Source organism: Nanorana parkeri, unplaced genomic scaffold (assembly GCF_000935625.1).
Source record: "Nanorana parkeri isolate BGI_ZX_2015 unplaced genomic scaffold, ASM93562v1 scaffold458, whole genome shotgun sequence".
NCBI classification, from domain to species: domain Eukaryota; kingdom Metazoa; phylum Chordata; class Amphibia; order Anura; family Dicroglossidae; genus Nanorana; species Nanorana parkeri.
This window is the reverse complement of record NW_017306726.1, coordinates 1,107,837-1,134,718: the sequence shown is the minus strand read 5'-3', so window position 1 is coordinate 1,134,718 and position 26,882 is coordinate 1,107,837. Positions and strand designations below refer to the sequence as shown.

Here is a 26,882-nt window from a genome sequence, read left to right as displayed (position 1 = left end):
TCAGTGTATGTAACCTATTTCTTAAAGCATATCTATCTAGTTCACACCAGATGCAGTCCGTTCAGTTTGGCAGCTGCATCAAAATCACTTCACAATGCTTTCCAATGGGATTTCTGGTGCTCTGTTCACACCAGTCCAGTCAGTTCCGATGCAGTCAGAAAAAATCCTGATTGCCACATTTTAGCTGGACCTGATCGCAATGGAACACATCAAAATGCATGCAAACGCACTGGACTGGACTTGGAAGCCCATTTTAAGTTAAAAAATAAAATAAAAAATGCATCGTAACGTGGCAAAACATGTTAAAGCTCATCACTCTGCAGCTGTGCACTCAGTTCTGATGTAGTTATGGTGGGAAGTAGCCCTTAGACAAGACTCTGCTCTCTCATGGTTCTCCTCCTACCTCTGCTCCTTTTAGTGTCACCTACAAATCTAACTCCTCCCCTCCTCTACCACTTTCTGTAGGGGTCCCCCAAGGCTCTACCTTGGACCACTTCTTCTCTTTTCTATCTACTACTCCTCCCTTGGTCAGTTAATAACCTTACATGGTTTCCAATACCATCTCTATGCCGATGTCACTCAAATCTATCTTCCTACTCCACGACTCGCCCCCTCAGTGTCCTTGCTTGTCACTGATCTACTAACTGACATATCAGTCTGAATGTCGCAACACTTCTTAAAACTCAACCTTTCAAAAACCTTCCCCCAACTTTTTCCTTGATTACACAATCAATCCCGCCCCCATGCCAAGGTACTAGATGTCATTCTGGACTCGGACCTCACCTTTCTTCCCCACATCCGATCACTATCCAAATCCTGCCATGTTCACCTTCGTAACATCTCCGAAATACGCCCCTTCTTCCCAATGAAACCACAAAGCTACTCATCCACTCGTTATCTCTCGTCGTGACTATTGCAACTTCCTCTTCATTGGCCTACTTCTAAACAGGCTATCCCCTCTTCAGTCTATCATGAATGCTGCTTCCAGACTCATTCACCTAACCAACTGCTCAGTGTCTACAATCCCCCTCTGCCAATCCCTGCACTGACTTCCACTGGCCCAAAGGATAAAATTCAAAATATTAACAACCATTTACAAAGCCATCCACAACTCTGCCCCCGGCTATATCTCAAACCTTTTCTCAAAGTATCACCCTAACCGTCCCCTCTCCTCCTCTTCCTAAGACCTCCTGCTTTCCAGCTACCTCGTCAACTCCTCCCATGCTTGCCTCCAGGACTTGTCTAGAGTATCTTCCATCGTCTGGAACGCTTTACCCCAATCTGTTTGTCTATCTCCCACTCTGACTGCATTTAGGCGATCCCTTAAGACTCATCTCTTCAGGGAAGCCTATCCCACCTCAACCTAACCACTCAACCATCATAACTTTCAAATTATGCAGCGCCCCCAACATATAATGTGTTGAATGTCATAAATCCTAAATGTAATTAAATATAAAATAATTCTAATAAATAAATATAATATAAGTGATTCACATAAATAAATTATATTCATATAACATACACATGAATGTTCAGTGCCTTCAAAATCTTTTTTTATAAGAAAAAGTCATCAATGGCCCTGGATCATTGATCCCACAGGGTATGTGAAATAATTAGTGACAACCACCATAAATTGTTAGTTGATGTGATGTGTCAAAATCAAAGAAAACTGTTCAAAAAATATTCCAGAAAAGACAAATGTTCAAAAGAAATTCCGTGAACTGTGTTGGGGATAAGGGTTAATACCACCTATATCCCCTCAAAAGGTGCACTCACCGTGAGTAGTGGCTGTGATAAGCAGCCGGAAAACGCTCACACAGAAGCTCTCAGGGCTGAAGCATCCATCCACCGTCTTGTTGTGCTCGTGAGTAGTGGCTGTGACAAGCAGCCGGAAAACGCTCAAATAGAAGCTCTCAGGGCTGAGGCATCCATCCACCGTCTTGTTGTGCTCTTCAACAAAGGATATGTCTCCCCGTTTTATGGAAGAAAAAAGCCTTTCATTGTGTAATGTTTTTCAAGGCTTTATTAAAAACATCAAGTTTAAAACGAACAAATACGAACACCCAAAGTTTTGTTCGATCAGTATAAAACAGCCTAGGAACGGAGTCCTGTATTCAGTATGGCGTGTAGTGAGGCCCGCCCCTACGCGTTTCGTCGTCTTGACGTCTTCAGGGGGTTTTAGCAGGTCTATCACGTCATACCAAATCCTCTACTTATATTGAATAATCAATTAGTAATTTAATTGTTGCCTGGTGTGATACCAGAAGACAGACAAACATATAGATCTCTTTATATCCTCATTTCCATATGTGATTCTAAGATTCTTACCATATAAAATAACCTTGACCCAAAATTGACCCAACAGTCGATTTTGCTGCAGCCTTCAAACTAAATTGGCACACTAGCACTTATACATTTTTCTAGGTCCAGCGCAGAATCACTTATATCTATACACTCAACCATCACATTCTCAACTAATTCATCCCCAATTAAACCCAAAAAGCTTAACATATTGTAGCTTACCAGTCATTTGATGTGTTGGCTGCATTTGTTTTCTTATTTTAGGCTTTTTTCCCCATTTATTTTTGCTCAGTAATCATATGAATAACACACTTTTTTCCTGTCCTGGGATGGTTATGCTCACTCCTTCAGTGTATCTGTGGCTGTACCTCAGACATGTCTGCTTGCATCCATTTTTATTATAGAAGGGATGGGGAAATTAGTAGTTAGTATAGTTCTTGCTTCCTGTTCAGCTCCCAGGAAGTGAAAAGTACACTGCATTTGTGCCAAGATCAGCAGGTATTTTCTCTACTTGCTGAAAAAAGAAAACAAATGCAACCACCATGTCTAAGGACTGGGTAGCTAGATTTTTGTTCTTGGACCTTTTTGTTCTTGGACCTTTTTGTTCTTGGACCTTTTTGTCCTTGGTTATTCTTCAAACCAGAATGGCCAAAGTTAAGAGAAGCACGACAGTGACATTCTAAGTGTTTTTTAAAACCCTTTCAGGGACCTTTTTCTGAGTGAGCTGTTGGAAAGTTGTGGAGTTCCTGTAAGTTATTGAGCAAGATCAAGTAGGTGGGCCAAGTACATTGAATAGGAATGTTTTAATTGAAAACACATTCCCGTTCCACCATTAATTGGTGGATTGTGTCTTTTGACTATTGAGAAATAGCTTCTCTAGTGTGGAAACAAAATTTGATAGTTGTGACCAAAACAAGAGGTGAGGGGATAACCCCCAAAAGTGGAACATGTTACATAGTTACATAGTATTTGAGGTTGAATAAAGACATTAGTCCATCAAGTCCAACCTATTAGGATCTCATTCTAGGAGTACCTGTACCCCTTGGCCTATCTGCTCCTTTCTCACCTTTTTACTGTTAATATATTGGTAAAATTTTTTGGGGTTCTTTTTACTATCTGCAGCGATATGCTTTTCGCACTCAGTTTTAGCTGCCCGGATTTCTAGTTTGCATTTTTTGTTACATTCTTTGTAGTTAAGGAACGCCAATGCCGTCCCCTCCGTATTTTATAAATGCCGCTCTCTTGTCCTTGACGTGTTGTGTTGTTTTACAGTTTTATTAAGCCATATTGGTTTAGTTTTTGATCTTTTATTTTTGCTCCCTAAAGGTATACACTTTGAAGTAGCAGTATGTAGTGTGTTTTTAAAACAATCCCACATCTGGTCTGTGTTTAGGTTTTGAAATAAGTTTTCCCATTTTATTTCCCCCATCATGTTTTGGTGATGATGGCTGTTTAACCCCTTAGTTACACAGCTTCAGAAATGTTTTTCGTTCCTGGGGATCTGAGCAGTTTTGTCTCGTTTTTAGTTTGTGTTTTAACCATAATTTCCATCTTTTTAAAAGACAAAATGGGCTTTTTATGTGGCGAATGCAGATATAAATTCTTGTATAAAAAAAATATTTTTTTTCACAACTTTAGCAATAATAATGTGTACATAATTAGTGTAGCTTACAGAAAGTAATTCATAATAAATTGTTATTTGTCCTAATTTTATAGGGTATATCATATGCCTGGGATTTTGAGTTTTATTTTGGTATGTTTTGTCTCTTATCTTTAATGGCCTCCTTGGCACTATATTTTTTTTATTAAAAAATATATTTTTAAAAAGCTTTTTTTTACTTTTTTTTTCTTTTCCCTTTTTTGTTTAAATGTTTTTTTAAACTAGTGGGCACTAAGGGGTTATTTTTTTTTATTTACAGGGACTTTGATACTTCGTATCTCTGAGGAGAATACAGTATTCTTCTCAGAGATACTTTGTATTAGTTTGTAACACACTGAGCCTGCTCGCAGCTCCACAACACAGCTCTGTGATCACAGCGATTTAGCTATTGCTGTGATCACAGGGATCGGACCACCTAATCGGCTGTTGAGGGTCTGCCTTGGACCCCGAGGGACCCAACAGCAGCAGTAACTCAATGAGCTCCCTCAGACCAACGCTCATGGTACCGCATGACCGGATTATTCCATCACCGGTCGTAAATGAACTGAAGGACCTTGACGTAATAATCCCGTCATGAGCCTGGAAGGGGTTAAGGTGCTATGCCATGCTTTGTCATGTCCCCTGGACAGGAAGTGATTGAAAACTGACTAAACCGTAAAGAAAAGTTCTTATCTTTCCTTATTTTATTCAAAGCATAAAACCTGCCTGGCAATCCACCTATGATTTACATATGTGTGAAAAGGTTGGGTGACCCAAATTGTTTTACTTTAGTTTTTTAATTTTGTTCACCCAATCTTATAACTAATGCAGATCAGTCACACTGCAGGCCTAGCAAAGATGACTTCAGTTGCTAGCATTTTGTTTTGGAAGCAATACATAATAAAAGATTCTGTATTTGTAATTAAACATAACAGCCAGTAAATGCAAATTACAGCATTTATAAATAAGTAAACATGAATATTAATATGACAAACAGCCCCAGCTGGTCAACAACATCACGTGGAATGGGGTGTATTTATCGTCCGTACTGTTACATATTTTGAGGTAGACTGTTTGACTTCCCTGTAATGTCTCTGTATAGCAGTAGGCATAGGGTTAATATTTGGGAACACCCTATCGCATCTGATTTATTAAATGGCAGCAGCGAGAAGCTGTGCGGTGGTTAGTCTGTGCTGGAACAGTCTGGTGAATAGCCAGGAGGCAAACAAGATTTCTGTTTCAGTAATGATTTGAAATAACCCATTCAATGGTGGACTTTGTTTGCTCAATGGAAGTATAAAAGCAGACAAGTGGCCCTCAAAAACAACCTGACGTGCAGACTGACTCCTTACTCTGTTGGATATTGGTCCTTACATACGTAAAATATGTACAGATCTGCAAAGTATAATTAATACGTGGATATAAAAAATATTTTTCATATCTACATTACTTTGAAAATACTTAAGGAATTTTCTATATTTTTGATTAACACCAATCCGATCTTGGTACTTGATACATGCTTGGACGGAGAAGATCAGGAGGTTTTCACGTTAATGTGCAATACTTAAAAAGTACTATGGGGTAAGTGTTTTTCCCCATAGTTCTCTTAAGAGGACATATACTAACCTCCTCCTGTGACCCAAAGCTCAGTATATGACGAGCTACAGCTTGCGGTATACTGAGACGGCCGCAGCCGGGACAGATACCGACATTACTGTCGAGATCCACCCAGCTGCGTAAGTGACATCTGGGTCTGCCTATCTAGAGCTATCTCCAGCTGTACCCGCCCCCTCCCCTGTCCGTTCCTACAGTCAGCGATGGAGGATCGGAGGGGGGGAATCCCTGCTGGGAGCCGTGACTCTCTGAAGGGAGTTGTTCGAGAAATGAGCGAGCGACGTTATGTGTTAGCTCACTTCCCGATCTATTGAGCCGACCTGTGGCAGTTTCATTGTCGCACGTTGGCTCGAACGATGAGGATGAATGATTTTCACTCACCTCATAGTTCTCCTCTAAGGCCACAATGCAAAAGTTGCAATGAAGATCACCAGCACTCATGAGTGCTGGTGATCTTCTTTGATGTTTATCTGATATACGCACAGCGCCATCCATGGGCATCACTACAACCACCGCCATTACTTCTGGTCTTTTTTTGCTGTATGGTGTGCAGGGGATATCCTTTGTTTGTTTATTTGATTTACAATGCAAAAGTGAGCATCACTCCAGTGCGCAAACACATGTGACATGCATTACGGCAACACACCACAGAAGATGAAAACTGTGTTTCAGCCCTTATCTTGGATTACTGTTAGCACGCCTGTAGTGGTGTGTTACCTGTTGTGTAGATGAGTTCCCATAATGTATGTAAGATCTGGCTGCCTTCGCACATACATGAAAAATCAGCTTGCCAGAACATTATTTGAAGCACAAAGAGGAAAGTAGAGTTGGCAGCCTCTGCCTGTGCCACTGATTTCAAGGAATAACAGTAGTGATATGTCGTTCCTCTCTAGTTGTGTGTATTTCCTCCAGCAATTAGATTGACAATCTGGACATGCCATATCAGGTACTAGAATTTAGCAGTTAATAGTAGAGCTGTATTTCATTCTATCTTGGTAGCTGGACAAGTTTTGTCAGTGCTGCCTTCTAGGTGTACACGTTATTGAGCGGCACAATTGTCCATACTCGGGAGATTACATCCAGCATCGTTCCTCGGGCTCTGTTCCCCATGCAGGAATGTATCAAACCACCCAGACAATGCATCTTCTCTGATCAAATCTTCTACCTCCAGGAAAAACATTCCACTTTCACAGCTAAATAAACTGATTTGCCACATAGTTGCCCGTTGTCCTCTGTGAGAACAACATGCTATCCTAAATTGTGTTTTGGGTAAACCAGTTCATGTAAAGATTCTCATCGGCATAGGAACTGGATACTGTTGAGCCGCATGAACGTTGGCTTTTTCTTACGGTGAGTTTATAGCCAAAGCTTTTCATTTTTGTTTTGGATAGATTAGGGAATGGTAAATCCCAGTTAGGTTATTTTTGCTCTCTGTGTTCTTTAGTTCTTTCACATCGTGTTCCAGAGATGCAACTGGAAGCGAGAGGAGATTTTGACAGAGTAAAGGGAATTCTCCTCTTAGACAATTGCCCCCAGTGGAAGAGTTCCCCCCACCTCATGTTTAGGGGACAACAGTAATATTTTGGATTTCCCATGACATTGGGTGTAAGGACATTGACAGCAGTAAAAACCTGACAGAACTTCTAAAGCTGTGTATACACTGGTAGATTCTTATACAAACTGATAGGAAAAAATCTGGCCAGAACATTTTGATGCCATCAGAGACTTGATGAATGTCGTTCCAAATTTTGTCTGGTTTTATCATTTGATTTTGGAAGGAATGGAGTTTCCTCGAATGAAAACCAAAATCACTGTTAGAATTCCTTTCATTTGACAAACAATGTTCCATCCTCCTACTAATTATTATTATTATTTTTCGTCACTGCGGTTGAAATCAACTATTGAGTTGACCCCGTTAACTATTAGAAAATCGAGCGAATGTTTTGAAAATGTAATTCCTTTTTACTCTGTATACCCAACTCTGTCCAAAACTAAAGTTTGGGCTATAGATGCTTTAAAAACTGCACATGCCAAGATGGAGGTTTGGAAGAGAACATCAGAAAAAACAAATATCAACAGTAGATGTGCAAAAAAAACAGGAATACTGAAATCCAAAGTGTTCGTTTATTGAAACATCATGTCATCAGAACTAGCGCTTTCGGGTCCACGCAGGGTCCCCTTTATCAGGCTCAGCAATGACGCAACCATTCATCGCCATGACGTTTCAATAATCGAACACTTTGGATTTCAATATTCCTGTTGTGCTGGTGACATCCCTTCATTTGTGCCATTTTTTAATGCACTCTTTGAAAGGAAAAGCCACAAAGTGTCCATCTGATGCTTGCCATAGTTTCCTATGTCTGTGTTGTGGACCACAAAAAGCCAGCTGCAGCCACTTGCGCATTCAGTAGTATAATGTTAAATGCACACCGCTTTTGAGAACTAATTTGTTTACATCAGTGCAGATTAATTTACAGATCACAGTTTTTAAAATAAATACATATATCAAATAACACAAAAGTGTACTGCCTAAATGATGTGCCCAAATCAGTCCAAACCCAATCAGGGAAACCATACCCATTTCCCTGGGTCCACCCATATGAATACCTGCAAATCTGACCAGTTTGAAGATATGTAGGTGTACGACATGTCCTTAGTTATTGCGTTTTATCTTGGGTAACATGCAGAATATATATTTTTGCATTTATTAGAAGTTTTGGTCATATTCCGTGGTGTTGAACACAAATTCTATTATGTGTTACGTGTCCTCTGTTCCTTAATGTAATATATTCCCACTGGACAGTGCATGTGCCTGGCTTCTATGCCTGTGACCTGAAAAATGTGTAGCTGTTATTTAGCTTATGAGCCTTGTGATAAATGTGTCACTCTTTTCTCCAAGGCTATTGAAGTTATTTATTGGTAGTTGAAACGTAAGTTAGTTATGTGCTTTCTTTCTTGGAGATGAACAGATAGAGGGCCTGCGGGTCAGTTTTGTAGATTTTTAATCTTTGTTCATTTTTACATTAAACAAGCACATAAGTGAGAAGTAATCCAAAATGATAGTAAATAGCAGACCTTTCATCAAGTGAACATTTGCGAAACTAGCTTTACAATGGGAGAGCAGGTAGGAAACACAGATGTTGGCACGTTCTGCTGCCTTGCTAATATGTTGCAGTAGCATATCTCTGGAGCCTAGGAACTCAGGATGACAACTTTCCAGCAGTTTTTTTCCCCATATGATGGAAAATGATCTAGTCGTTAAGTGTACTCACTAAATACCTCATCGGTCTCCGAGAAAGATTGCTATGGGTTTCAGAGACTTGTATTAAGAGGAATAGCTCCATCACCACTCCATTGTTTTGTGATATTCCATTGTTTGCTATTTCCACTTTGGCAAACATTTGAATCCATGAACCATACACTCACACACATTGTGCTTGTGCATACACCTTTCACTACAGGAGAAGTTACACAGATGGCAGAAATTACATAAAGCAGAATCTATTTTTTTTAATAGTTGAGATATTTATAGAGCTGCAGCTAACGATTATTTTCAAAATCGATTAGTTAGCCGATTATTACGTTCGGTTAATCGGATAAAAAATTAAATTAATGTAAAAAAATGGCTCCAGTGATGGGACTACTAGTTTGTATTGAGATTGTAGTCCATCACAGGAGCAAGCTTGGTGCCGAGGAAGTAAAAACTGCAATATAGTGAAATATAGTGAAATGAAAAGTGTAAAATTATACAGCAATGAATGCAGAATGGCACTGGCTATAGAGGACTACAAATCCCAGCAATAGTACTGGAATAGCTCCATCACCACTCCATTGTTTTGTGATATTCCATTGTTTGCTATTTCCACTTTGGCAAACATTTGAATCCATGAACCATACACTCACACACATTGTGCTTGTGCATACACCTTTCACTACAGGAGAAGTTACACAGATGGCAGAAATTACATAAAGCAGAATCTATTTTTTTTAATAGTTGAGATATTTATAGAGCTGCAGCTAACGATTATTTTCAAAATCGATTAGTTAGCCGATTATTACGTTCGGTTAATCGGATAAAAAATTAAATTAATGTAAAAAAATGGCTCCAGTGATGGGACTACTAGTTTGTATTGAGATTGTAGTCCATCACAGGAGCAAGCTTGGTGCCGAGGAAGTAAAAACTGCAATATAGTGAAATATAGTGAAATGAAAAGTGTAAAATTATACAGCAATGAATGCAGAATGGCACTGGCTATAGAGGACTACAAATCCCAGCAATAGTACATTATAGCTGGCGGTGTTCTGCATTGCTCTGTATAATGTATGCTGTATAATATATTATTAGTGGGATTTGTAGTCCTCTATACAGCGCAATGCAGAATACCACCAGCTATAGAGGAATACAACAAATCCCAGCATTAGTACATTATACATAGTGTATAACGTATTGCTGGAATAGTGGGATTTGTAGTCCTCTATAGCTGATGGTATAATATACAGCACAATGTACCATCAGCTACGTACCTGAGCAGTCTTCCAGCAACTTGCTTCTGAGATCGACCTGTCTGTCGGCGGCTGTCATCCCCACACACCTGCTCCACCTTACTACTTCTTCTCCCCGCGTCCCTGTGCCGATCGTGGATGTGGGCAGGTGGTGGGCGTGTGGCGCGTGGATGCGCGCGGGCGGGTCTGGCAGCGGCGAGCATGAGGTGGGGAGGAGGTGCGGCGCGCAGCGTGTGTGGAGCTGTGAACAGGGCTAACTAATCAAAAGCCGATTAATCGATGATTGAAAAAGTTGACAACTTTTTCAATAATCAATTATAATTATGTCGATTAGTTGTTGCAGCCCTAGATATTTATAAACAATTTGCAGGGCTGTTTGAATATCGGTGAACGTTCGATCTGTGTGCACATATGCCAAAAGAACATTCTTTATTTTTTTTTTCTTTAGAAGTACAATTATTTTTCAAATGTTTGCCTGTAATATCACATCATGACCACTAGATGGAGCTAAAGGAGCCTAGGAAAAAAATATTTGTTATGCTCCTCAGCGCCATCTAGTGGCCATAATGTAATATTACTTGAAATAACATTTGAAAATACATTCCCTAAAGAAACAACATAAACATTTGTTTTGGCATATACTGTATCTGCACAGAATGAACCTAATTCACATAGAAATTTTGCTGCTTCCATATGACTTGCTTTATTCGGAAAGAAACGTTTTTCTCTAAGCTGAATTTTCCTCTGACGTGAGAGGGGGTGGGGAGTTATTAATTAACCCTGTCTGTACTGTGCTGGCAGATCTCATTATCAGGTTTATACACTGTCCTAACAACGGGTGAAAGTTCTAGAATCATTCTATGTGAGTGAGAGGAAGCTCAGAGTCCCTTTTAGTAATTCTAGCCAGTTTCTTGTCACTTTGTAACCTAGGAGAGAAGCATGAAATCTGTGCAATGGCAGACACTTTTTAGGTATGCTGTGTGAACACATAACAAACACAGGGTTTTCTTGAATTTGATGTGGAAATACACTTTAAGTTGGCCATACACTCGTAGATTTTCACACGAAATCTCATCAGAACATTCGATAATGCCCTCAGACCTCTTGACGAATGTCCTTAGAAATTTTGTTTGACTTTAAAGAAGAGGTCCAGGGAAAAACGTTATTAACCCTTGCAGTGGGGCTACCCCTGCACTGCAAGGGTTAACTGCTTGCTTTTTGTCTAGGTGCTAAAAAAAAGTTATACTCACCAGAACTGCCGACTCCCTTCTTCAGTCACTAAAGCCTGTCCTCTCCTCAACTGCACTGATGGAATGTTCCTCAGCATCCTCATGTCTATACACTGTATGGACCGTGATGACACAAGGATTCTTAGACCGCTGCAGAGGAAGGGGAGAGCGGCTGTAGGGACAGGTCTAACAGGCCATCTCGAATGATTGGGGGAACATTCCAAAACCAACTTTTGGAGTGCCATGAACGCACATAAGCAAAAACCTGCCTGTGTTCTGGGGTGGGAGGGGGCAATGTGGTGCCATTCATTATAATGGCACCTCAGACACGCTTCCCACCCGCAGTGCGATTGCCTGCACCGGAACGCCTGGTACTGCAATGCCCTGCCCTGCCAATTGCAAACAATCGTGCATGTACATCCTGGATAGTGTGAAAAGGCCCTAAATAATGATCATGGAAGGACCTACATTGAAATATGGGCTTAAGAAATGTCTTAACTCAAGAGCCATGTGTAGTCTTGCTTGATTTGTGGTGTCCTTTGGGTAACACTTATAGATTTGTCCAGAAATCCGGCACTTTGTCTCTGTGCAGGAGTTTCCTGTAATAAAGACCAGTCACTGCTGCTCTCTCTCCTTCTGCAGGATGACTGGTTCCATATCCGCTTCCGTGTAGTTTTCCGACACCCTGTAGACGGAGGACCTGCTTTATACAATTCCAAGTAGACACACGGGTTAAAAAAAAATAAAAAATTGATAGTCAGGCTTTGTATGGCAGAGCAGACTGTGTAAGTTTCTTCTACCTTAAAAGCTGCTTTCTATCAGCATTGTTTTTTCTGTACACTGAACCATGCATGCGCAGCTCAGCACACAGACCTGGCCTGCTGAAATTAAATCACTGCGCTGTGCATGCACGGGACTTATGCCATTGGAGCCCAGCCAATCGAGGGCCAAGCAGTTGAGACTCGGAAGAAGACATGGAGGAAGATGGACGCACTGGTGAGGGAGAAGCATATCACTGGAGGGCATTGTTTTGGCAGGTAAATCTGCTATAACGTGCTAATATGCTTTTTCTTTAATTGGCTTTACTTCTGCTCTAATATCTGTACGGATTGTGTGTACATCTAAGTTTGCAAGGCTTTTGGTGCATACTATGTGTATTTACATAATTTGTGACTACTGAGCAATAAAAATAAAGGGTTTTATGCCAAAGCGCAGCTTTAAATGAAAATGGTATTATGTAGGAGAGGGAAGGATGATATTTTTAAACAAAGTCCAGTTCCTGTCTAGTGATCCCGTAGAAGAAACTTCCAACTGTGATTTGAGTATTTTTCTTTTTGCCAGTAATTGCAGGGAACACAGAACAATATCTCACCTTTAGGTTGAACGGCTGAACGTGCTCTTCAGTCCTGTAAAAAAAAAAAAAAAACTAGGGGAAATCTTTCTATATTGTTTAATAAAGGGTTAGTGAAATGGGTGTTTGGGCATCTCGTTGATGAGAGTTAAGGGACCAATTTTTATTTGTTCTTAAGGACGTAAAGTATAGCAGTTAATAAATTGGTGATCTGGGTATTATTGCTGGAGGTGAAGGCACATTGTATGAGAATGCACTGTAAAGAAACACGCACAGGGGACACCTTCCCATCTGCTAGCCTTGGTTCCTCTGTACCAAGTACAACTTAAGAAATTATTGCTCCGAGTCAGAAGGGAAACATTTGTCAGCAGAGAAGTCATTTTGTTGCTTTTGTAATGTAACGACTCCAAGCGTTATAGTTTGTTTTTCGCGATACAGATGTGCAAAATAATATACAAATGAAGAATGTCACACACACCAATCTGCTCTTCTGAAAATTTCAACTCGGTCTTACAAATTGCTTTTTCCGTTTCTTGTATATTTGACCTGATTTCATTTGATCAGTGTATAGGTAAATTTAGGTTTGACCTGATGCTAGTGCTTTATATTGGTAGTGATTTCGATAACTGCGGTGATTCTGCAGTACTGAGTCTTCTCCCTCCCTGTTAACTTCTGGTCAGGTGGTTACTTTGGTGTCAACATCACTGTCTGAGTGACGTGGACATTTTCTTTTGGCTGTCCAGCAGCGATGTCCTCTCAAGATCCAGAAGAGGAGTGACATTATTGCAAGGCGACAGTAAGGTCTATTGTCGGGATCAGCTTCAGCTTTGGCATCTCAGTATACAGCGAGCAGCAGCTCGCGGTATACTGCGTTGTCTCAGTATACCGCGAGCTGCTGCTCGCGGTATGCTGCGGCGTCTCAGCTGAAGCGGATCCCGACAGCTACATTATATATATATATATATCTATATCTATATCTATATCTATATAGATATATATCTATAGATATATATACATATATATATCTATAGATATCTATATCTATAGATATATATATCTATACATTTTTTTTGTAATCTATTTCTAATTGGATTCCTTTTAACTTACAGTTTCCTGTCCAGTAATTTATCTGCCAGGGAAGAGTTCATCTTGGGTGTCCTTGAGTTATTAGTGCAATTTACACACAAATTGTTCATTATGTCTCCAATCAATGGATTTCCAACTTGAATCTCAATGTTATATGAGCTGCTATTCCAAACGCCATAGATAGTGATTTGATTGGGTACTGTTCTTCTGCATGTAAATCTAATGCTTTGTTGATTTATTCCAGTATTTTATTCTTTATAAATTACAATGGGTGAGCAGAACCTTTATTCCTCTAATTGACTTACATTGAGTAAAGTAGCTCCGTCATTAGAATTCACATAAGGGCACTAGGGCGCATGTGCTTACATTTCCAAAAGGCATTATTAATTGTAGTAAATAGGTACATCTTAGTATAAATTAAGAAAGAAAACCTAGGCACAAGATTACATGATTTGTTACTGCTAGCAGAGTTCCTGGAATTTTTATCATTTAAAAAGACTAACTGTTGTACTATATCACTGGGGATGAAGCAGAGCCTTCATATGTAATGAATGAGCAAATATAGTTACACTCCTGTTTATATAAAATTAAAAATGATATGTAGAAACAAGGTTTTTAAAACCCCTAATATACATAAATGACCTCTTAATGACCTCCATAAATGTAAAAAAAATAACACTGCTTGGGAGCTTCATAATGTGACCCAAAGCCTAGGCACAAGATCACATTCTATCATTTAAAAAGACCTACTATGATACTGGACTATTGGGGAAAAGCAGAACCTTCATACGTAATGAGTTAGTAGATATAGTAGCACCCGTGTATGTACATAATTAAAAACTATATGTACAAAGAAGGTTTTTTATAACATTGATATAAATTACCAAGATACTTTAAAGTGAGTTGATCTTTCGTTTGTATATTATATCTCAAAACATTAGGCCTTGTGTTGACCGGCTTCAATGGTTTGGACATCCATTTTATGGTTCAATCTGTGTTGTGTATTGAACAAAATATGAGACATACAGAGAACTGAGCACCGTCACGACGTCAACATAGTAACTATGAAAATACGCATGAGGTCCGTAAACAAGACCAGGCCAAGGACACATCCCAGTCGCAGTAATAAAACGTCATTAAATCATATGGTCAAACATAGTTCAAGGCATAGCTCATTGTAAGCCAAGGTCTTAATCGTGATACATATAAAGAAAATAGAAATGAAAATTAGATGCAGAAAAAGAAAGAAGGAAAGAGGAGGAAAAGGGAAGAGTGCCCATGGAGGGAGAAGTCTGTATTGAATTAAAGCTGCAGCCAAATCCTGCCTCTCCCTGAGGAAGGCAGGCAGTGACCAAAAGAAAAATTAGAGTCTGGACATCCATTTTTAAAATGCTTCTGAGATCCTTCAGAATTCTTTGCGGGTGCAGTTGACCGTAGTTTGCCCAGCGGCAGCTACTTTTGCGTTCCTTACGAATTGTTTGTGAAGAGGAGAGTTCCGAAGCAGACACATTCCTGACCTTTTTATAGGCCCTAGGAAGACTATCGTTCACCTTTTAGACACATTTAAGGTTTTTTCTTTGGGATTGGTTAATTATATTAACTTTTCGTAAAGGTCTGCGCAGATCTGATGACATGTCTTGGAAAGGTTTTATCAGGCCCTAGGTTTTTCTTTCCGTCCCTGAATTATTAGGCAGTAGAGTCTTTTTGTTTTCTTTTTTTGTATTTTTCAGAAGAAAAAAAAAAGCCTCTGAATGTCTTTTATTTGTTTGCAGACAGATGGAGCTTTATATATTTTTTTATTTTCTTTTTGGTCTCGAGTGGATTGTTTTAGATGTTTGTTTCATTGATGTCATCATCTTGCATATGGCGTAAACAAATATGGTCTTTTTTTTCAGTGAACAAAAGTTTTGCAGTTATGTTTCATTTAGTATTAACACCTCATTTCCTGGCATTTTTAACTGGAACAGGACTTAACATAGTAGGCGAAGTTATCAAAACTTCTCATCTATCTAGCTTTCATTCTTCCCTCCATTACCAACCATGATAAGAAACTAGGAATGCACGATTCTGGTATTTTGGTTTACGAGGACCGATATTTTTTCTGGTACTTGTCGATACCGAGTACTGGAAGTCCCATTCAGGAAGCCAGGTGGCGTGTAATGACTTGTCACCTGGCTTCCTGATTAGCCGGGAAGCCGGGCAGGGTGTAAATACTTGCCACCCGGCTTCTCGAGTAGGGAAGCCGTCCCCATGCTTCTTGTCACTAGGTGATGAGAAAGCATGGAGCCAGCTTTCTGGCCAATCAGGAAGCCGGGTGCTGTGTAATTATGCGGCTCCTGGCTTCCTGATTGGCCGGGAAGCCGGCTCCGCGCTCCCTTGTCATGAGATGACAAGGGAGCATGAAACCGGCTTCCCGACCAATCAGAAAGCCGTGTAATGACATCACTAAACGGCGCCTGGCTTCCTGATTGGCCGGCTTCCCAACCAAGCAGAAAGCTGGGTGCCGTGTAATTACATCATTACACGCTCTCCGGCTTCCTAAATGGCCTGGAAGCCGGCTTCATGCTCTCTCGTCACTTGTGTTGAGAGAGCATGGAGCCGGCTTCCCGGCCAATCAGGAAGCCGTGCAGCGTGTTATGACCTAATGACACGTTGCCCGGCTTCCTGATACCAGAAGTATCGGGCTAGGCATTGGACCATTTTGGACGAGTGTGAGTACTCGCCCAAATACTCTGCATCGGCACTGATACTAGTATCGGTAACGGTGCATCCCTATAAGAAACAAAATGGGCCTTCAATCTGACCATGGCCACATCAATTTAAAGTAGATTTTAACCCTGAATGAAGGACACTGCTAAGCACTGTGTGTCATAAACAATTGACTTGGAAAAAACAACTCCTTTCATCCGTTGTTGCAACTGAATGCTGCTGATTTTCCGAAATCTCTTTGCAGCTTCTTCTGGTCTACATGTATACACTTCAATGATGATGCATGACATTGCTTAGGGAGGGTATTCTGGTGGTAACCACAGTGGAATTCATAGAAAATGTGCCGCAGACACTTTTAAGAATCCATTGCCACACCCTTGCGACAATCGTTGTGGTGGTAACATGCATTTATCACTGCTCTGACAAGATTGTGACAATCGGTGCCCTGCTGTCCAAGAGCCCAACTGAGCTAGCGCCTTAGGCAACACTCGTAGAGGTCCGGTGGGGGGGGCGGCGGCAGCTGGCACTGAGACCGATACACATTGTTCTTAATGTTGCTGAGTAAAGCTGGCCATACACTCTGCGATTTTCGTCGCTGCCAAGAAACCTCTTTCGATTCTAGCTCAAATAGCCCATCAAGCACCGGCCGATGTTGTTTCGATAACCGTTAGCAATATGAACGAATTTCGTTGATCGACAGAACAGATTTTCATTTGCACATGTGCAGTATTGATGTTGAGATTTGTTTTTCTTCATACAAAAATGCCACTAATCCATTGATTTGCGTACGATTCAAAAAAAGTTTGCCAGCCTGTCCTTTCGAGAAAATTCGGCCAGGAGTGCAGTAAAAAAATTGAAAAGTCACATTAACGTATCACAAATACGAACTATTTTTATCTTTTGCATGTGTTGGAACTTTCTCCGAAAGTGTTGCACAGGTTACATGAATTTCACTTCCTAACTACCAGAAATGTGTCACAACAGCTATTGAATTGCCCGCGTTCTGTTTTATCACGCACTGTACAGATATAATTTGTAAATATACAGTCAACAAAATAAAGTAGGGATATGTATCAACCAGGTTTTCTTGTATCTGAAACAACATTTGAAATGTATCTACATATGAATAAGTACACCCACAAACAACTGTGTTCTAAATATTTATATTGTCTTATAGATTTACATGTCCATTCGCATCAACCAGTTTAAAGAAGTTGCAAAGAGTGAATTGTATATAATTGTTTTGCATGTAAAGAACAGTTGTTACATAATATTTATGCATACAGTAACATAACGATTGGTGCACCAGGCATGCAGAACAGAGGCCCTTCATTCCCCATTTCGGGGTCTATTCTGACCCCTTCATGAAGGAGGACCAGTCTGCATATGTACTTATCATTTTGTTATATTTGTCTAAATATATGATTATTGAGCTGTACATGCAACACAGTTAAGCTAAATATTTAGCTATCAGCTTTTGTAACTTATAAACTGGTTCATGTATATGGACATTTTTCCATAAATCTGTGTTAAAATATAATTTTTTCTGTAAAGCATCTGTTTGTGGGTGGGCTTGTTCATTTCTAGATACAGGACAACAGTGCACCATACTTGAATAACGTGTGTTGGAAACGGCGTCTTCGTCAGTAAACTCCATCAGAAGCTTATGCGACAGGGTGACAATGCAGGAGTGCAACTGGGAGACGGAATGAGATATATCACCCGGTAACAGGAAGTGCCTGTACTAACACCTTGATGGCAGCATCACAAGATATTCATTTTTTTATTGACAACAGATTTATTATATTGAAAATTACTTTTGAAATGACATAAACATGAGAAGTTAGTATGGTAAGCCCTCAGGGGCAGGGCCCTCCTTACCACCTTGTCTTGTATTGTGACTGTAATGTCTTCCTTATATTGTATAGTGATGCGCAAACTGTTGGCGCTATATAAATCCTGTATTATAATAATAATAATGACATGCCCAAATAATAGACATTAAATGTCTATCATTTGTGCTGTGCTGTGAAGTAATACATTCTAAAAGATCACAACAAAGACTGTACAGCTTAGAAACACCTGCTATGTGTTTACATTAGATGTCCAATGGGCTGACCATATTCTGGCGCAGTAGAAATTAATGGGAAAAGATAAGATTTTAGTGTCTCTTTATTTGTGATGCTTGTCAAATTTCTCTAGAATGCCTACAGCTACAGAAGTGAATGAGAGCTAGTTATGAAGTGTTTTTACTGTTTGTTCAGCATAAGTAAATACTTTAGTGTATAGTCTGTACATGGGTTTCCTTTTAAAAGACACATTTCATGGGAGAAATTTGTATGCTGGCATTGCTGGCTGCACAAAATGATAGTGACCTTGCAGTGCCTGGCTTATCCCCTATATATTTTTTCCAGGTCAGATACTTCGAAATCGCTGAAGCCAAAACGCAACCATCACATGCAAGCAACTAGAGCTTTCAGGCGGAAAGGTTACCAATGGCCGCTCATGTTTTAAATGTACAGTGGTACCTTGGTTCACCAACTTAATTGGTTCCACAATTCTGGTCACGAACTGAATCAAATTTTCTCATAAGGCGGGCATGTTGCACAGGTCTTTCTGCGACCGCGCTCTTGACTAGAGGAAGCCACGACCACATGTCAGGGCTGTGGAAGATGGCCGCGGCCGATATGGAGTTCGTGAACGGAAGCAAAATTTTGCCGAACCGAATTGTTCGCAAACGGAAGCGTTCGTGAACCGAGGCATTACTATATTTCTAGCCAATTGGTATAACGCCTCCTTTATATTTGCTACATGTTCTCACACACATAATATAACTTTATAAGAGAATTTAAAATGTCTGCTTACATTTTACTTGCTCTTTTCTGGCAACTCCAAAACTGAATTTTGCTCTGCTATGGAAGGGGCGTGGTAGTTAGAATATTAGTCAAAATGTTTTTAAGATATTTCAAATGGTGGTTAAATCATTTACAATGGATGCTGCTTCTTGATGTATAAAAGTTTGTTTCCTGCAGAATTAGCTGGTCCCCTGAGCACTGGTCCTGAGATCTTGTTTTTGGGTGGCTCTTTTCCCTTGCAGGAATCTTTGGAGCCACCCTTGTATGTACGAGTGAGCTATGTGTGTGTCTCCACAAACACACAAGCATGGCAAGGCAAGACACTCCCCTGCTCCTCTGGCTCTATGCTCCTCACTCTTTCCTTCTCCAAGCTAGTAGATGGACAGCTACTGCAGTCTGCTTTGTCCCTTGTGATCTTGTACTAGACAGGACGTTCAAAGAAGCCGAGCTGAGAGAGTTGGAGCCAGATGCTATGTGTGAATGAGGACACATAACAAACATATAGTGGGGTTTTCTCAAATTTTACTGCAAAAGTAGAAATACACTTTAAACCTCTAGGAATCTGGACAGTCCTTTGCATTAAAGTGGGAACATTCAAGGTCTGAGTAATGCAAGGTAACTGGTTTAAGTGTGTCTTGCATAATTTGGGTTGTGAGGGGTTAATAGAGAAATAATGGGTTCATACTAGGGGTCGACCGATTGTTTTTCTAAATATCGATCAAAGTGACCGATATTACCGATTTTTAAACACTTCTTGAGGAAGTGGCCCGAAATTTGCACAGTGGGTGCTGCTCTCTGGCCCGGAATCCCTCAAGGAGCCGGTCAGAAGCCAGCATTGAGTTGGTGGCCCTGTTAGAGTATTTTGACAGCAGCCAAAAAAAAAACCCATCAGATAGCAGGGGAAGCATTAGTTACCCCACTATATGCTGATCTCCCCTGCTATGCAGGTTTAAAAAATAAAATAAAATTCTGACCGCAGCCATCTGCTGTTGTATTGGCTATTTCAAATTGCTGGCTATGGCACCCGCCCACTGCTGCTGTCAATTAGCAGAAGAGGACCTGAAGGAGAATTTCAGGTCCACCTCTGCTGATTGACAGCAGCAGTGGGCGGGTGCAGTAGCCAGCCTGCTATTGGCTACTGCAATTTGAAATGGCCAATAGCAGCCTAGCTATTCATTCCAATGCAATCTGTGTTTTTTGTTTTGTTTTTTCCTTTTACTCAGTGGTCAGAATAAAAAAAAACAGCAGAGGAGCTAATGCTTCCCCTGCTATCTGATGTTTTTTGTTTTTCTTTGTATTGTGACTGGAAGAATAAAAAAAAACAGGGAATCTGCCGATGGCTGCATGTAAATAGAATATCGGTACCTGATATCGGTTATCGGCCTGAAATGTGGCCAATAATCGGTATCGGTACCGAAAAATCCATATCGGTTGATCCCTAGTTCATATGCTTGGAAGCTGTTTGCTGTCACTTCAACAAGTTTGAAGTTCTCTGCCCCAATGCACACCCATGTTAGAGGCTTCACGCAAGGAGAGGCAAAGCTTTTACCTCATCGATTGTTCTCTGAGACAGCTGCTGTCTATGACCTAACACTGGCAGCAAGTGTAACTATCTGGTTGTTTTATGTAAAAACTGATCTCAGTTTGTGAATTCATTAATATAAATATATTCTTTTTTTTTTTTTTTTCTCTCTTTAGGACTCCAGATGATCTCTCTGAAAAGATCTTTGTCATACAGCAGCGAGAGATTAAATTAAAAGAAGAGAATCTGAGTATTAAAAACAGGTACAATGGAAATTGCTTTTCTTTCTTTGTTGTCTTACAGTTGCTTGTAAATGTTTTTGTATGTCCCTTTTTTCCTCTTTAAATCCTTTTCACAGTTTTGTCTTTCAAACCCGTACGCGGAGCCTGTCTGCTGTTTTTAGAGCAGTTCCTTCACTTGAAAGGCTTTCTTCAAATGATGCCATTCATCTCTCCACAAGGGATTTCCACCCATCTTTTGAACTGCATTTTATTTTATCATAAATACAGACTTTATTTGCACAGTACATCCTTTATTGTTATGTAGTTTGTATGCCTTTTAGAAAGCCACATTTGTTGCTTGAATCCAACTTTGAAAACCTTTTACTTTACAAAACCAGCTACTTACAGTGCCTCTTAAAACTATGAACAGATAGCAAAGTGGACTGCAGACTTTGAGCTGGCTCTGAATAGATGTGTGCAATTTAGTGTATTGTTGCTGTGGTGTCACATAACCTTAAGCTTCACTTTTATATAATCCATTGTTGTCACATTATTTAAAATGTACACAATGAAGGGAATTTATCAAAACGGGAGCAGACAACTGGAGCAGCTGTGCATGGCAACTAATCGGCATCCACCTTTTTGTTTTCTAATCTTAACTGAACGAACTAAAGATAGAAGCTGATTGGTTGCCATGGGAGACTGCTCCAGTTTTTGTCTGCTCCAGTTTTGTTAATTTCCCCCAGTGTGTTTCTGGTCAGGCCGGCAGATGAAGAGTGGTGCCTGGCCTGGTAAAAACATTGCTCTTTACTTTTATAGTCTCAGACTTGTGACCATTCAGAATATAAGGCCAGGGCTGCATTGGTCATTAAATATCTTTTGGTACTGGGAGGTTATCTCATTGGGACAGTTATCTCATTAGCATAATGTTGATGTGAGTGTACTGCTAATCAGATGGCTGACAACAAGTTGCTAAAGCTGAACCCCAGAAAGATATAAAAGGCATACATTAATGCAGCTCTATATTCAGTAATATATCAGTGAAAGTCCCTGAATCTGACTTGGCAGCAGCCTCTTGCAGTTCCTGTGCAGGTTAGACTGGGAGTGGGAGAAGCAGCTGATCCATTGTACTGCAGTGTTCATGTGCTAACAAGCAATATGCTGGTAGGAGAGAGCAGAGTGACAGAAAGGTAAGCCCGTCAGTCTCCTGGCTATCATTTCACTCTCCAGTCACATGCTGGGGGAAGTTACAGGACATGTAGATGCTGCTCAACTGGAGCGGAGAAAAATTTGGTCCCTACCAGACAGGGCTTTGCTGTGTAGAACAGCTGTGTAAATCACAGGAACAGATGGACAGAAATTAAGATTTATTGGCAGGTAAAACAGCTTCTTCATCTACATTTTGCTGTTTGCCTGGAGTTTGGCTTTAAATCTGTCAGTCTCAAAAATATTTAATTGACCGGATAGACCTAGTCCATAAGGGTTTTAGCAGATTAGTCAGATGCAAGAGATAAATATCAGGATGAAAAAGAGTAAATGCACTTTTCTGAAAAGTATTGTAAACCAACCCCCAAAACCTCTCATAACCATTTTTTAAACCCCACAGCCCAAATGCATACATACCTCTCCTTTACAGTCACGGTCTATTTCGGGGCACACCTTTGCTTTAATCTGTTTAGGTGTTTCTCTGCCTTGCTAGCCTATGCGCCCGGGGCGAACGACCCCCCCGGTTGTTACGCCACTGCTCACGTGCATAGTAATCAATCATGAATAGGGTTGTCGCCTGGGATTTGATATACTCACTTAAAAAGAAGTCAAGGCTTTGCGTACAACCTGGATTTAGGATCAGCGGGCATGATGTGGGCTGCTCACGGAGATGGATATAAAGACTAACACAGGCAAAGCCAGAATTGTTACCATAGACCCCACTTCTTTTTTTTTTTTTTATTTTTTTTTTTTACGGCCAGGTTCGGTTCACTTTTATTGGACTTGAGACAGCATCATAAAACTGAAGCCAATGTGTTTTTGGTTCATGCATAACCCTTCGTCCCTTGCAGTGTCACCTACATGCATTGGAGCATGATAGGCAAACTTGTATATCACAGTAAGTTCCAATCTTACCCAGAGGACGGGGAGTATGTTAGTCTGTAACAGTTTTTTGAAACTTCAGACTGCGGTAATGTGCAGCTGCTTTTTAAGGTTGGTATCATTGATCTCCTTTTTAAACGTGGTCTTTTTTCCCCCCAAATATTGTTTTTTTTCTTGACATCTGAATGTGTCAAGTCTTGTATCCCATACCCTGGAGCTAAGAGGTGCAGTTGGTTAAACACTTGCTGGCTCTCGACATTTTGACGTGCTCTGAGCCCCTGAAAACAGCAGGAATAGTTTTTGGCAGTGCCTACAGCTACAGCAAAGTGCACTCTAGTGCTAAAACAAGTGATGTTTTACGTACTTGAGTCGGCTTCCGTGCCGGAAAAAAAAAGAAATATGAGCATTTGTCTGATTTTTTAAATGTCAAGCACTGCCTTCTCTTTCATTAAATTGTGTGCCCTTGCGGAATCTGTCTTATGGAGGTCATTTGGACATGATTCTCTGTCAAGTGATTTTAATGTTCACTTTTTAGAGAAATGAGAATTAATCTGTACAGATCAGGTTTGGAATCTTCTTGCACATTTCAGCTACTCACAAATGACATTACATTAGTTGTCCAGTTTTTTTTTGTGTAAGGGCAAAGCTCTTCCACCTTGTATCTGCGAAAAATAAGTCAAGACAACTGGATGTATTTTTCTTGAATACGTTTCACTGGTCGTCCAACCAGTTTTCTCAATTCAGAAGGACTTCTACAAAAATTATCTGGGAATAAATATGGTGAATGTTGCCCCAATCCACATAATCTGTTAGTCGCAACCAGGTGTTGATTGCATTTGCATAATTTAACATAGAGAGGTATTAAAACAGCATTGTATGTGTGCGCCAGTATGTGTGAGGACCCTTGTACTTAGGTTTACTCGGCACTGCCAGGACAGAACACTGGAGAGGACAGGAAGCAGAATTGTTTAGTAAGAGAAAAATATTACCAAGCAAAAATCACAAATCTCAATATAAATTGGTACAGGACAATAAAGATATAAAATGTACAAGAATTCAACTGGGCTTCAGTAAGACTCCAGTTGCTGTCCTTTTAGTTTGTCAGCCTGTAAAATGTGATTTTATAATGTCCAGTAGAAAACCGTATAATATGGAAACCCCAGATTCTATCTTTAAAATTTATTTACAGCTTGTAATATGATGCACGCTGCGTTTTTAGCTCTTACCAACCTTCAGTTTTATGCTTTGATCAGCTGCGTCTTCCAACAAAACATGCGACGTTGTACAGGATTGGCAATTGCTCAGATTCCCAGTATAAAAAACACATTTAGGAACTGTTGTGTATGCTGGCTGTTGTTTTCTGTGCAACAGAATTATAATAAATTATAATAAATTAAAAACTTGGTTCCAACACAAGGAAATCATCAAACAAGCTCACTGGTTATGTAAGGCAGTTTTCAAACAAACAGGCTTCCCTCAAAGGGTACCCAGAAACAAATCAAAGTATAGACGGTTAAATGAGCCCCAAACCGCAACAAAATTTCCAAAGTGCTTTAATCAGGCATCATATCATCGCATGCTCAACTGGTATCCCGCCGCACTCTTTACCGGTAACCCCCTCCTTAAAAAAATAAAGGGTGCTGTAGTGACTGCTGAAGGCGCTGCTCCTACCAATGTAAACACAAAATGTCACCAGCACACCGGAGATATGTGTCCAAACAAACTTCTTTTTATTTATTCATGATGTTGTCATACTGATCCTGATGAAGGGCCCCTGCATGGCCCCAAAATGCTGCCATGCTCGTGACAATATGCGTTAATAAAAAAAAATTGTTTGGACACATTTCCGGTGTGTCGGTGACATCTTGCCTTTCCATACCATCACATACTGTCGCAAAGTCCTACTTGCCTTATTAACTAACTTTCACGTTGACGTTTGGTGACCATTTTTAAGTCTATATTTTAGGTTCTCGGCATGACATCTTGCAAGGAAATGTCCCCCGTGCCCCAATGGTCACATGTTGCCCATACCCAGAAGCTTTAATCATTTCACAGGGCTGATTGGGACTGGTGATTTGGATGGGGAAACAAAGTATCTACAACAGTGAGGGCAGGCTGTATGCTAAATCTGTTACTTGGTTCTAAATAGATAACCGCATACTTTTTGTTCTCTCTGACACCTCTCAAATAGTGAGGATAAATCCCCCAAATGGTGGCACAGCAATAAAACAATGACCAAGGTTCTAAGACTTACCTCATATCTATTTTTTGGTTGGAGTTAAACTTTGTCTACTTCTCACGTTACCATTTACCACATAAAGTGCAATGGCTTCCGATTATTTTGAGAATAATCTCATTTTCTTTTAAGTACTTCTAATTATTCTGTTCTGGTCTCCCTGGTTTCTCCATTGACTAGAACAGCCTTTCTCAACCAGGGTGCCGTGGCACTCTGGTGTGCCTTCTGGCATCCCCGGTGGTGCCTCAGAATTTAGTGGTAGTGGGTCTGTGATGTAAAGGGGGAATGAAGACTGATGTGCGGTAGAGGGGAGGCTCGTGATGTGAAAGGGGCGATTCTGATGCAAAGGGTGACTCTGATGTGAAGTGTGTGGGGGGATCTTAAATTGAATGGGGCACTTTGATGTGAAGCGGAAAACCACTTTTTTGTGTCTTCTTGCGTGTGGTCCCCTTTAAAATCTATGACATTTTAGAATTGGGTGCCTTGAGATTTTGCATACTTCTAAGGGGTGCCGTGACTAAAAAGGTTGAGAATCGCTGGGCTAGAACAGCTTCCCCAGGTAAAACAGTCATGTCATGCAGTGGTCATAGAGCTGGTCTTTGTTGGAAGTTAAACAATAGATTTGTTTCCCTGTTCCATCTTTTATTTCCCTCTTGCGCAAATTGCTAATACATGTTTAACACAGAATACAACATGAAATTTTATGTAATGCTTTATTGTGCAAAATCCCCGCTAAAACCCTATTGAAGTCGAAAACAAGTGACCTGACATTACGCAAATGAACTCTAGTCATATAAAAATGTTACGTTTAAACTGACTCTAGAGCACAGCCTACCTCTAACTTTTTGATTATGACATTCATCTTGTGTGGATGGCTGCCCTGCTACTTAACCTACAGATGATTTTATCATATTCTGAATGTCCCTGAATTTGTTCTGTAAAAAACCCCACAAAAAACCAAGACTGGTTTGTTCAGTGGTACTAACCTTGGCTTCTCTGAGCCCTACTGCAGTGTATGAGCATGAGTCAAATGTTTCACAGCACAAAATAATAGAAGAGGTCGCCATGCTATTTAGGAGCACTTTGACAAGACTATTAAACTGGTGTCCTTCAATTGTAATGTTAAACTCTGGTTAGGTTAAAAAAAAAAAAAAATCACCATTTAATCCTTTATTTTAAAGCTTAAAGTACAATTAAACCTTCAGGTTTTTTTCCCCATATATATTTAAAAAGAAAAAAAAGTTACCAAATAGGTAAAAACTTCCCTGTCTCCGCCTTGTGCTCCCGTCCGAAGATCTGAAGAGCGGCCCTGAAGGATGATGGGGTTGGCGCATGTGCAGTAGAGATCTTCAGCCGGGAGTAGGGGAGAGACACGGGGTTAGTCAATGCACGCAGCCAGGAGGGTGCACGCGCATAGACACCTTAAGACCCGAGTAGTCTGTGCTGGATCAGAGACCGGCACCAGCGCTGGAGGGACTGCTGAAAACTACTAGAATGAATATGATCAGATCAAGAGGCATCACTTATG

General features: G+C 40.3%; 1 protein-coding gene across 1 annotated transcript in view; it reads left to right on the top strand.

Moving 5' to 3' along the window:
• Positions 1–26,882, top strand: part of MAD1L1 (MAD1 mitotic arrest deficient like 1) — a 685,198-nt gene that overhangs the window by 46,737 nt on the left and 611,579 nt on the right. The window contains exon 10 of the mRNA XM_018560488.1: positions 20,986–21,072. Within this exon, the coding sequence (XP_018415990.1) occupies positions 20,986–21,072 (87 nt within the window). The remainder of the gene's footprint in view (positions 1–20,985; positions 21,073–26,882) is intronic.